Source organism: Corvus brachyrhynchos, unplaced genomic scaffold (genome assembly GCF_000691975.1).
Source record: "Corvus brachyrhynchos isolate BGI_N302 unplaced genomic scaffold, ASM69197v1 scaffold202, whole genome shotgun sequence".
Classification (NCBI taxonomy): domain Eukaryota; kingdom Metazoa; phylum Chordata; class Aves; order Passeriformes; family Corvidae; genus Corvus; species Corvus brachyrhynchos.
The window spans coordinates 6,398,803-6,411,549 of NW_008238132.1; the positions used below are offsets into that span (position 1 = coordinate 6,398,803).

General features: G+C 39.2%; 2 protein-coding genes across 3 annotated transcripts; one reads left to right on the forward strand and one right to left on the reverse strand.

Annotated features, from left to right (window-relative positions):
- Positions 1-2: 2 nt before the first annotated feature.
- NUDT15 (nudix hydrolase 15) lies at positions 3-2,570 on the forward strand (the record flags this gene model as incomplete). Its single annotated transcript, XM_017733663.1, has 2 exons — positions 3-147; positions 704-2,570. Coding segments are annotated over 2 exons (291 nt in total), but the record flags the coding sequence as incomplete, so codon positions are not given.
- Positions 2,571-3,318: 748 nt separating this feature from the next.
- On the reverse strand, positions 3,319-12,727 carry MED4 (mediator complex subunit 4). Of its 2 annotated transcripts, XR_001861831.1 has the most exons (8): positions 10,701-12,727; positions 10,180-10,350; positions 9,286-9,343; positions 8,277-8,363; positions 7,417-7,548; positions 5,222-5,394; positions 4,443-4,607; positions 3,319-3,953 (listed from the first exon to the last, which is right to left on the reverse strand). XR_001861831.1 is itself a non-coding variant. In XM_017733610.1 (7 exons), the coding sequence occupies exons 2-6, from the start codon at positions 10,303-10,305 to the stop codon at positions 5,222-5,224; spliced, it is 576 nt and encodes a 191-aa protein (XP_017589099.1). In that variant the 5' UTR covers positions 10,306-10,350; positions 10,701-12,727; the 3' UTR covers positions 3,319-4,442. The 2 variants fall into 2 exon arrangements, 1 of the variants encoding a protein (XP_017589099.1); XM_017733610.1 differs by lacking the exon at positions 4,443-4,607 and having other exon boundaries at positions 3,319-4,442.
- Positions 12,728-12,747: the final 20 nt, after the last annotated feature.

Here is a 12,747-nt window from a genome sequence, read left to right on the forward strand (position 1 = left end):
CGGCGCTGCCGCTGCGCCACGTGCGGTTCGCGTCGGCCGTGAACGCGGGGTGCGCGTCCCAGCGCTACCACTATGTCACCGTGCTCATGAAGGGCGAGGCCGAGCCGGGCGCCGAGCCGCGCAACCAGGAGCCCGACAAGAACGAGGGTGAGTAATCATCTAGTTCCAAGCCCCCTGCCACGGGCAGGGGCACCTCCCACGAGATCAGGTGGCTCAGAGCTCCATCCAGCCTGGCCTTGAACACTTCCAGGGATGGGGCATCCGCAGCTTCTCTGGGAAACAGAAAAGCTGCTCAGGCAAAAGGACTCTGGATGTAACAGAGAACTTGTCTTTGTATTGGTAGTTTCTGCATAATCCATCCAGACTTGCAGAGGAAGAATTGTTGTATCACAGAAACACAGAATATCCCGAGTTGGAAGGGACACCCAAGCATCATCTTAATCCCATTCCTGGCCCTGCACAGGACAACCCCACCAATCCCACCTTGTGCCTGAGAAGATTGTCGAAAAACTCCTTGAGCTCTGTCAGGCTGCACTGTGGAGCCTGTTCCAGTGCCCCACCACCCTCTGGGTGAAAAGCCTTTTGCTAACGTGCAGCCTAAACCTCCCCTGACACAACTTCATGCTGTTTCCTTGGGTCCTGTCTCAACTCTATACTCTGATTTTTCTTCCTTCTTTTTTTTTCTTTTTTTTACCCCCTACAGGCTGGGAATGGGTCAAATGGGATGAATTTCCTCCAGCAGATCAACTGTTCTGGGCCTTACGCTGTTTAAGAGAGCAAGGTTACAATCCCTTTACTGAAGAGCTGGATCATCTAAAGGGGTACACAGGAAGTCACCAATTAGAGTAAAAACAAATTGTATGTTATAAAAAACTAAAGGACAGACCTGCTTTTTTTGGTGTAGAAGAAAAAAAGATTTAAAGTGCTCACCCTGCCCATGTGAAAATATTACCTTTACCAAAGAAGAAAATACGAAATGTTTCAGTGCTTTTACCATATTTCCAATGACGGTTGTCTCATTTCAGATCCACTTCCACGTCTAGTTAACAATTAATGCTTGCTTTTACAGAAAACTCAGTGTTTTATCTAGTTAATCTTTATATTGATGAACAGCCATTTGGAAGTCAGAACTAGCCAGGGAAGCTTACTCACTTGGAAGCAGTTGCAGCAAGAAAACTTACTTGTTTAAACCTGCTTTCCTGTAATTATTGGACCGATTTTAAAACTTAGCTTTGTCTCTTAGCTTCAGTTATGAAGCTACTGCCATGAACAAAAGTTACATTTAATAGACAGTGTCTTTTTCTCCTGCAGACAGCAGTATATACTTGAAAATCAAAGGAGTATTATAAATGTGAAAAAATTGTCGTGACTTATTGCAGGGAATGAAAATTCCCTGACCCTTCTTGCCACTTGCTTTCACAAGAGAATTCTGTTTAGAGCCTCAGTTACATTGCATTTATCTGCAGAAATGTCTCAGATCTCTGCAGTTGATCTGAATTTATGTTATTGAGCTCTTAAAATGGAGAGGTGCCTACTCTACTAGGCTGACACAAATCTCATTTTTAGATGTAGCTCCACGGCAAAGTCATACTTTGTGGCTAAAGAGTTGTCAGTATTAAACAGCACAGATGGGTGTCATTCTGTATGGCTACTGAGATTTGGTAAAATTGTAAATTTTGACTGATTAAATGACTGAGTTGTTAGTGGATGAAACTACAGTACCCAACAATACATACAAAACCAAGGAGTTCATATTTTTTTCTAGAATCTGTAACCAATCTTGATTATTTTCTAACTGTAAGTCACTAAGATACCAGCAATTAATTTTAGGATATAACTTTTAAAGAAATCCCTAATTCGCTCATTTTTTTCTTGCCAGGGTTCTTTTAAAGCACAGCTCTTGTCTATTTCCTTTAGATATACTCATTGTACAAAAATGTTGTAAGATACCTTTAATTTCTTTTGAACAAAACACAGGCACAATACTGAGAGATTAAAATTGCCTGAAATTATGAATTGATTTCTCAGTTCTTAAGAGAAATCATCTTGAGGGGTTTAAAGCTCTTCCTTACTTTGTACACCCATTTTTTTAAACAGAGATGGCTCTTCTTGCTGAGAAGCAGACAGTGATGAGGCGTCAGGATGCTACTGCCCATGGCAGTCCTATTAGAGTTTGAAGTATTAATTACATGCAACTTCCCTTAGGACAGGTACCCATTCTCTGAAGTGAGGAAAGATGTTACACGGCAGTTTTGAAATGGGAAATATCACTGAAAAGTCCTTTGCTACTGTACCTTTGTAAAAAGCTTATTTTTCTATTCAAAAGTGGAGATTAGCTTCCTGAAAGCAACCTTATGTACACTAAAAAATTATTCCATTCAGCTGTCAACAAAGAAGCTGTAGGAACAGTTGACAGATGTCCTGCCCATCTGTCACAAAGAATAATGAAGAAAAAAAAATTAAAATATTTAGTACAATTTTTAATTTTAGAAGGCATCTAGCTTCTGATGAGAAAACAGGAGCCACTGCAAAATGGTTTGTCATGCAATAAATACTTTCTTAGCATGTTTTGTTAATGGTTATATTCATTCTGTATCTTATAAATACACAAGTAGACACTGAAATGAGGACACAAACAGTATCTCCATATGTGAGCATTTCTCTATCCTTTTTAAGTGGACTGAGTAAATGACTACAGTGCATTACTGCAACCAGCTGTCAGCAATCCCCAACTTAAATAACTTTGTTTGTATGTACCAAACATTTATATTTCCCACCCCTCCAGAAAATTTGGTTCACAGCCGATTTTAGCTGCCAAGACTCAGTCCTTTCAACTAAGTCTTTACTTTGACTTTTGGTACTTTTGCTAAATAGGAAAATCTATTATGTACATATCTACACCACTGAGTAACAGAACACTCAGTTACCATTTCATGGTTCACTAAACTGCTTGTAACTGACAGAATTCACCTAAAATGGCATTATAGTTAGCCAGCATTGAGAAATATACTCCTGAACTGTTCATAGTTTGGAGCACTGATGCAAGGAAACTGATTAGGATGCATCTAATACCCAGAGTTTGATTTTATGCTAAGTGAACAGCGGGCAGAGCTGTTATCTTACCGATTTTTTAGATGTTGGTTGGTCCCATTTAATCCTTTAATAGAGTAACAACCCAGAAAAAGAAGTGGTCATTGCTTCAGTTCCATCTTATTGCCTGGAAACAATCACCCACCTCCACAATATTTCAGTTGGTGAATTACATGATACAGCCATAGAAGAGTTTTGGGTAGCCTGTAACACTACACTTCCCAGGAGTATTAATTATCTATTTTTGTATTTTGTTTCAAAGATGTCCTTGTAAGTTAGAAGATAAAAGAAACCAGTGAACTGTATCTGTGGGATGTGTTAAGAGAGGGGCATTTAGAAAGAAAATACCAATCCCATTATACAAAGCATTAAGAAACTCCATTTTGCAATATTGTGTATGATTCTGATCACACATGTTTTAAGACAAAAACTAATGTGACCAAGAAAAGGAGTAGGCAAGGTTAACTAGGATGACTGAGACAGGGCACATGTATTAGGGATTAATGTGAATTAAAGAGCAAAGACACTGGAGGTAAGCATCCAAGAGGAAAACACGATACTGAATAAAGGTTACAGTATGTATATATATTAATAACTTTAGACTGTGAAAGAGGTGACAGTTTAATAACTCTGAAAACACTTCTAAAAAGTACAGCTGAGACAAAACCAATTTCTCTGAAAACAAAAACCACTGCCCCCCTATTACGTGATTGAACCTGACTGAAGTCTTCCTCCTTTCTACATCCTTATGGGATTTGTATCCATGTTGGTCACAGCTGGCAGCATTACTGGCAGCAACATCTGGAAGACTACTTGAGCGAAGGAGGAATTACCTGATTCATCAGATACCTCCTGTGAGGAATCTACAAAATGGAAAGTGAAGAGAATTGTGATCTGTGCTGCAGGAAACCTTGCTGCAGGACAGTAACTGCCAGGAGCAACAGTTCACATGAGTCATGTAATTTTATCAGAGGGTTACTTAAGAGAAAAGCAGCTGTCATAAAATGACTCCTTAAGCAAAACAGAACAAGGACAGGAAAGCCAAGGAAAGTGCCTTTGGAAAGACAAAATAACATTGCAGCTGATGCAGGAAATGCAACTGCCGAGGTAAACTTGATCTGTTTACAAAGTAAACAAATTAGCAGGTTCAAAGAACTGAAAAACTTATAGATGACAAGAACAAAAAAAATCCTTGAGCACTTTGATCTGAAAGGAGCTAAACCTGCAGCATGCCCCAAAGCATGTCACCTCCAGAGTCCCAGGACGCTTAACCAAGTATTGGTGCAGCCTCGTGGGTGGGCACTTGCTGCCTCAGGGTCTGCCCAGCTTTGTGTGTACCTGGAAGGGCTCACCTGAAAAGGAAGGACAGGCTTTCCACTTCTGATTCCTCCTCAGCTGCTTCTAATGCTGACTGGCATTTTGCAAAGGGGAAAATGGAGTACAAACTTCTGAAAATCAGAATTCAACCACATACTGGGATAAAATGTGCTGAGTATTGAAGTTACATGGCAACTCATCTAAGATTCAAGTGTGGAAAACTGAAGTTAGATCAAAGCTGAGTTTATTTATGACAAATTATTCATTATATATTACAATAATTACAAACTCTTCTATTACACCTTATTGCCATATTTTTGTTCTTGATACAAAGATGATCAAGAACATGGATTTAGGCAGTAACAAAAAAAGATACTAAAATTACAAACTTCATGTCTCATTTCTGTAGCATAGAAAAGGCTATCATCAAAAGAGTAAAGTTACTAACAAACATACAAGGGGATTCCCCTTACACCTTTTTTCCCAGGAACTTATGTCATCTAATGTATAGTAAATACATATATAAATATATATTTACACATCTCTTGCAAACATACATTTACACAATCACTGAAAATCTGACATCTCTCCCCCAGCAGACAGCTCCCAGTCATTTCACTTGAACATGTAATGGGAAAAAAACAAGTCTATAGTCCATGGTTTTAAATTAGTCACCCTATTTCTGAGCCAGCTGTTATCTTCTCCCTACACAGGGCTGCTGGTATAACAAAAGGATATTGCAGTTTGTGACAAACAGCATCTAACCTACCTTCACCACAGGAAAGGTCTACTAGGGATACTGTCCCTCTCGTACCTAGTCTGAGTCACTGCTGCTGCTTGAGGAGTCTGTTGACATAACTTCTACATCATCTTCATTCTCTTTATTGTGTCCTGGAGGCTCCAACATGAAATCATTACTATGATTAGGAGGTAGCATGTTCATTGACATATCACTTGACTGCCAAGGATACTGAGGAGCAAGCACATCTGGGAAAAAAGTGGCATAATCAAGCAACTATCAGTTTTGTATGTTGACAAATTTAATAAGACAGATCAACCAGAACTTCAATTTAAAATCAAAACAAATATTAAAATATTTTCTGAATTTTGGACAGATTAAACCCTCCAGTAACAGCTCAAAAACATCTCATGATAGAGCAATTCTGTAACTATAGAAGTCTACTCTGCCAGAGAGGCCCATTTATGTAGGGGGCTCTTAATAACTCATATACAGAGCTTTTCACCTTCAAAGCACAGTTTGAACTGACTTAGCATGCACAACTACAGGGAGTAATGAAAATTATCACTGTCTGTCAGTATGCAAAAATAGATAAAAATGTAAGAAAAAAAATTCAGGCAGACTATAAAAATTCAGAGAAAAACTCTTTATCCAAATATGCCTTCATTTGAACGAGCTGAGAAGGGAAGCCAGTGTTTTACAGCATGTGGCCATGCTTCAATGCTAGAACCAGTCTGCTGTTAAACCAGGATGAATGTGTGTGCTAAGCAGCCCCAGAGTTTGGAGGCTACCAGGCAGCCCAGCAACTGGCTTGCACATTCACTAAGGACTCAGTAAATGGACATCTCTGCAGGAGTCTCCAAAAGGACTAGATCCTGTAATTAGCATTCTCAGGACATGCCTCCACACACCAACAGATTCAGCATCCCTACACAAAATGCTGGGGCAGCCTCAACTTTCTTGTAAATCAATGTTTCCCTCTTACCTTGACAGTCTAAGTTATATGAGGGTTTAACCTGACAGAGGAGCCCAAGACCCAATTAAGAACTTAACTGGAGGAGTTTAAATCCCACATCTTCCAGCTTCTCAAGGAAAATTCCTAAAATTCCTGAAAATTCCTTTCTGTTCTTACAGAGACAGCACTCAAACAGATCAAGTCTGCATCCTCTAAGGCAGAGGAGCCAGCCAGAATGGGCTCTACCAAAACTTACATAAATAAATGCTCAAACTCCATTAGGAAGTCACACCCTTAACATCTCCTCTGACCATATTTCAAAAGAACAGAAAAGGTAACGTGGGCCATTCCTCAGCATTTCCCTGGTGGGTTGCTATGGACAGATGTCAGGGTCCTACTCCCATTCAGCTCACTGACCCATTTTACCTGAGGCCAGAGGTTTACAAAGTGAGATGATGCAGAATTTCAAGTCACTTCCTAAGAGTGACAATAGGATTCGACAGATGATCGGAAACGCAAAATCCAAATTTACTATTTCTCCAATGGAGTCGCAACAGGGGTTTTTTAACAAATTCAGCATCATACTTGAAAACAAGCCTTCCATAATGCCTGATAGTGGCCTAACAGATATGTAAGAACTGTTACAGATCTCCTATGAAGCCAAACTAAGAATTTTTCCACCATTTAGTCTAACCATGGTAGATTAATGCTGCACAGGTACAGAGGAACTGAACTCTTGATTCGATTAGTGTAATTTACAGCTAAATTCAATTTTACCATGAAGGAATGAATCCCACAGAAGTCAGTGGAAGTGCCCATTTCACTAAGCAATTAAGGGATTAAAACTTGATTCCTACACTTAATGTACTATCTCAGCAGTTGTCCCTTGCCATGTCTTTTAAATCCAGAACTTCTAAGCATAGACTCAAAGAAAGGTAGGGGATGACAATAAACTGCCTTTCTTCCAAATACAGCTTTCACAATTCCATGCTTTGTCATCACCATTAAGTAAAAGTTGCTCTGAAAGTGCTTCTTTCTAATATGACTGGAAATCACTTAGTTTGTTCATTTAAAATATGTGAAGGTAACTGAGTTTTGTTTATATTGACTTAGTTGCAGTGTCCACAGTTTAGCATGAAAAAAAAATTATGAAGTTTCTAATTAACTCTTTTTACTAGGTCTTCAATGCTAGGGAACAACATTAACCATAATTTTCACTGCTTTATCTCTGATTTGCCTTTGCTAAGGGAAATGTATAATTGCTGTGACTCTATAAGGAATAAAGAAAAACAAAACAAAACTGAGTTTCACTTACCTGGCAGTCTGCCTGCTGCAAGTGCATCTCCTGGTAAGTGTCCATTAACTCCATTGGTGGATGGGTTGTTCATCTGACCCAAGAGACCACTTCTCATTTCCAGGTCTGTAGGATATGGCCTACGTGGGTCTCCTTTAAGAAAAAAAGGAGAAAAAGAATGCTTTGAAATATTTAACAACTGTCTTGCAGACAGTAGTTTTAGCTTCAGTGCCTACTTTAATGACTAAAAAACTCCATACTCTGGTTGCTTAGATAAGCAACAAGCATCACATCTGTTTTATTAAAATCCAAGTCTGTCTTTCACTTAGACTTTCTTTGTTCACTCAAACTTGTCAGAAGCAGCATATTAAAAAAAAAACCCAAACAACCCAAAGCAACTAAAACCAAAAAACCCCATCATGTTTAAAATATATCTTTGCTCTCCCTGCTACTTCATGGCTAAGCAGCAAGAACAGGAATTGGATCAAACACATTTTCATTTTGGACAAAGAGGGTAGTAGCCCAAATTGAAACACGTCATGATAAAAGTTCTGCTTCTGACTCCACTGTTTACTAACATTCTCTGAAAGAATATTGTCAGGGGCAAGAGGAAACACAACCAAACACATAGAAAAGCCTTTAGCATGCTTGGCTTTGACTTATAATCAGGGGGAACACTCGGGGAAAAAAGCAAACAAAGGAGAGCAGAGGAGGCCAGTCTGTTAATGAAAGCAGACAGTTTCATAACCTTTTGGAGATGTGTGTGAAGTCCACTGGACTTTGGATACCCATTTTTGTTGAAATATTAGATGTTAACAGCTGAAAACAATGTTACTCTAGTAAACAAAAAAGAAATCTAGTGCCATAAACACAATAGTTACCTGGTACCCATGTCAGAGGGGCACAAACAGCATTACTAGCACTGATCCTATGGGCATATTTAATTATTTCTTCAGAGGAAATGGCACCTGGAAGAAAGGAAAAAAAAACAGTTACTGCATTCTCAAGAGATTGCATCATTATTTCAGAATATTGGACACCAATATCTAAAAGACTGGGAATGTGATTTTGCCAAACATTAAGAGCCTGGTTGAAATCCAGTAACTGTTTAGAAGATTCTCAGGCTATGCAAAGATGAGCTTTGCAGTGAACTGATTTTACAGACACGAGTGCAAAACACCTTCAATGTCAATGGTTCTCCAACCTCATGAAAAACACAATCTCTTGAACACGTGTATTTGACAAGCACAATTCCTAAAACTTCAGCTCCTGCTTTATTATAGAATTTTCTGCAGGAAAGAAGGGGTTTTTGTTTGTTTAGTAATTATAGATTGCACCCAGAGGAGTCCTTCCAAATATGTGCCTGTACTATATTAATAGAAACTTTATGAAATTGCTTGATTTTCTAGATGAAAGAGGCATAACAAAATGATAAAAGACATTGTAAAAAAAAAACCCAAAGAAGATGCCTCCCCCCCTCAAAAAAAAAAAAAAAAAAAAAAGGCGGTTTGGTTGTAAAGGCAAAATATCACAAGCTAGTCAGTCTTTCGAATACAGGGCATGGACACACAAACATTCTCTTCCTTTCCTTAATAAACCTCCTGAGGCAATTTGGTAAGGCACTTAGGTAATCAGAAATACTATTATCAGTCCAAGAAGACTGCTGAGACACTTTCACATTAAGATATGTTTGCCACCAAAAAAAAAAAAAAATCCTGCCTTTATTCTGAGGAAATGGTTATAGTTTCATAATGAAATGGAAATTTGTGTACACATGAAGCATCTGAAATCTGTGATAGCAGAATTAACAAAAAAAAGGCCCAACTGGAGCTCACTAACAACTTTCCTTAGAACTGCATTTATGTAGTATGTACAAGCATGGATACTCACCTTTTCTTGCTTTTTCAATTGATTTCAATTTTTCCTTTGCTTGATAAACAGCTGTTGCCTAGTTGTAAAAAATAAAAACCCACAAATGTTGGAATTGTAAAAAGAAGAAAGGCCCGGCTCCGGCGGGGGGAGAAAATTGCAGTCCAAAACCAATGTGGTTGGTAAGAGCAAAACTCCATTTATTAGCAATCCAAAGGCACTTAGATAGTATACCAGCTTGTTAACTCCTAAGTGGCTTAAAACTTATCAAAGCACATTTCTACTTCTACCTAATTGGACTTACATTGGCAAGCTTCTACAGTTATGTTATGATTAAAAGAATTCAGAGTTCAGCCTCCCCTTCTCTGGGTCTTATCTGAACAGCTGCAAATCTTCAAACTCCCTCTTTGTTCCCAGCCCTGTTTTTTCTTCACACAAGAATTTTCTCATGGAGAGTTTTTCTCACACACAGGCCTTTTGCTTACAGGCCTATTGCTACAGTTCTTTTATTGATCCCATAATTCTATCAATGATCCATGCCCCTGATCCTTTAATAATTGCAACACAAAAAGTAAACCAAACCTTCGATGCATCTCTAATTTATAAACATCTACATAAAGTCAGCCCTCTGAATAAATCCTTCCATTTAATTACATTTTAAGAGAGAAACTATTCCATTAACATTTTCAAAATACACAGAAATAAAGTAGGTTTAGCAGAAAATTAGCATTATAAAAAAACCTTAATACCACGATAACTAAACAGTGTTTGACTACTGAGAAAAAACCCAAACGACTAAGCTCTTATGAAGTTTTAAATATTTAAATCTTCTCAAACTAACACAACACCATTTTGCCCAGAACCACCTTTTCTACAAGTAGATGCTCAAAAGCAAACACATCATTATGAACTTACCAGTATGTGCTCTGCTTCTTTTAGCTGTTTCTGCAGCTGCTGAATATCATTATCCCGCTTTTCTACTACCTTTTCTAAAAGCTGCATTTCATGATGGATTTTTCCCTGATCAACTGCCAACTTCATTAGCTCTTGAAACTCTCCATCTCTCTGAATCAGCAGTTCCAGGATCTATTAACAAGAGTTTTGCAGAACTTTTAATTTGGCTAGAGTAACAACACACCCTCAGTCGTGCTACAAAGAAGAGCAAATGGCATCCATAGGACTATTTTTGTTTGAATGAAAAACGAAACAAAACTTCTTCCTGTTTGCAGAAACAGCCTATGAAGCATACAAAAAGTGAACAAACAACAGGAGAACCAAGAATGCCTTTGTAGCAGGGCCAAAGCCCCATCATGACCATTAGCTTGCGTATAGGCAAGGACAAAGGGAGAAAGAAATAACAAACAAAAGAACAGAAAAAAAATAGAAGTAAAGCATTATGCTTACCCAAAGAAACACAGTTCAGAAAGTCAGCTTACCTGGCTCTCCTCTCCTGGTTGTGGAAGCTTTTGGTTTCTTGAAATTGCCAAAATTTCAATTAGTTCCCTGAAAGGAGAACTCCGTTTGCACTCTTTTCTAGGGCATTATCGCATGAAGTCATCCCAAATTTACCAGACTACTGGTATCGTTACAAAACTATTCAGGGACCTGAGTGTTTTGTATTATATAATACACTGTGGGCAGGGATTTTTCAACCAATAAAGCACATTATTTTCTTTGTTATTTGAGCTCATGAAGCACTCATGTATTTGAACTCAAGAAATGTTCTAAGTGCCTGTTAAACCATAAAAGACATAAGCAGAAGCTGAGAGAAGAAACAGCATAATGAAGTGCATTCATACCCTTCTTCTACTACCTTTGTTCGTTGTAAGAGGGTCTTCACTGTTTTACTTCTTTTTCTCCGTTTTTTCCCAGTATACTTAGTTTAGAGCAATTAAGTCTACACTTTCAAATATCTCCAGAGCCTGTCATGAAACTACTTTTACAACAAGTATTTCCACAATGGCGTATTAGCTGTGCATCAAGTACACAAAAATATTTAAAAAACCTGATAGTATTCTGGTGCTAGGCTAGAAGTGCTCCTCAAACAGACCTCTTGATCATCCTTCCAGATACCCAGATACTCTGCCTCTGTTCTGAAAAACCAGCAAAAACCTCTGGGTACCATGATGCAAAAAGGCATTTTCTGTAAATTCAGCAAAGTTATGTGGCTTCTAAAGCTATGAATGGCAGATCAACCCTATGCATGAGTAACTGCCTATCTGGAAACACTGTCCTTGGAAGTACTGATTCATTGCTTGGTCCAATGTAAGCAGCTCAGTGTGAGTAATACAGCAGTGGGGCCAGAACCTCACAATAAAAACAGATATTTTTCAAAATGTCAAAAAAACCCCCAGTAAAGCTCTAATCTTGGTCTAAGTCTCTCGGTCACTCCTGAACACTACTATGATTTTAAACAAGTAGAGAAGGAAGAAACTTGTCACTGTCGCTAAAGCTTTATTCTACCTGACCAACACTGAGCAGTAGCAAATAAAATCTGTTTTAAGTAGGTCAGCTACCACCATCAAGGGTGATGTCATGGAGGGCTGTAATTCTACCCTGTGTTATGCACAATGTAGATTCAAAACTATAGAAAGGCTACAGATTAGACATGTTGCTTAATTTTTGTCTCCACCACCAAACCAGTATCGTGACCAAGAAAGGCCTAGCTCCAGGGTGCTGCAACACTTTGCTGATCAACAGGAAGATTCACTAAATGCTGAAAAAAATAGTAATTTAGATAAAGAACAAGTTTGTTTTCATTTTTCCATAAACGCATGTTCTCCAGCAACCCTTACGTCACAATAAAATCTGTGACTGAGGATAAAGCTTAACCAGACACAACAAGAGCAACTCACCAATACCTTGTCCTACTCTTGGTAATCATTGAGGGAGCAAGCCACAGGGACAGCACAGGTTATTCCCTCTGAAAATGCTTTCCTAAGCTCCTGCTCTCCCTGAGGTGTGGAAAATAATTAGGAACTAGCTGAACTTCACTGCCAGCTGTGCAGTGTAGTTGTCAACATGGTTGACAACTTGCATGGAGATAACCAGTCTGGACTCAAGACCATGGACTAAGTATCTGAGCACTTCTGTGACTCTGAAGACGAGCTCTGCAGCCTACTTGGAGTGAATATAGCACTAATACAGGCAATGACCAGGACAGCTTATGTCATGCAACACCATCTACGTATTTCTGACTTAAGCATAATTTTTAGTGACTAATAAAATGCCTAAGATCGGCGTGTGAGTGTGCACTCTACGGGAAACGCAGGTGTCAACCAAAGGAGAAAGGCAAGTGGGAGAAAAAGGAAGCGCTCCTTCTCTCTGAAAATGGGAGGCGAAGCACGACCGATGCTTTCCCACTGGGATGAGCGCCGGACAGCAGCGCGCAGGGCCGGGCCGAGCCCCCGGCGCAGCACCAGCCCCTCTCCAGCAGGAGCCGGCCTGAGGACGGCGGGAGAGCAGGAAAACAACAACCCGCGC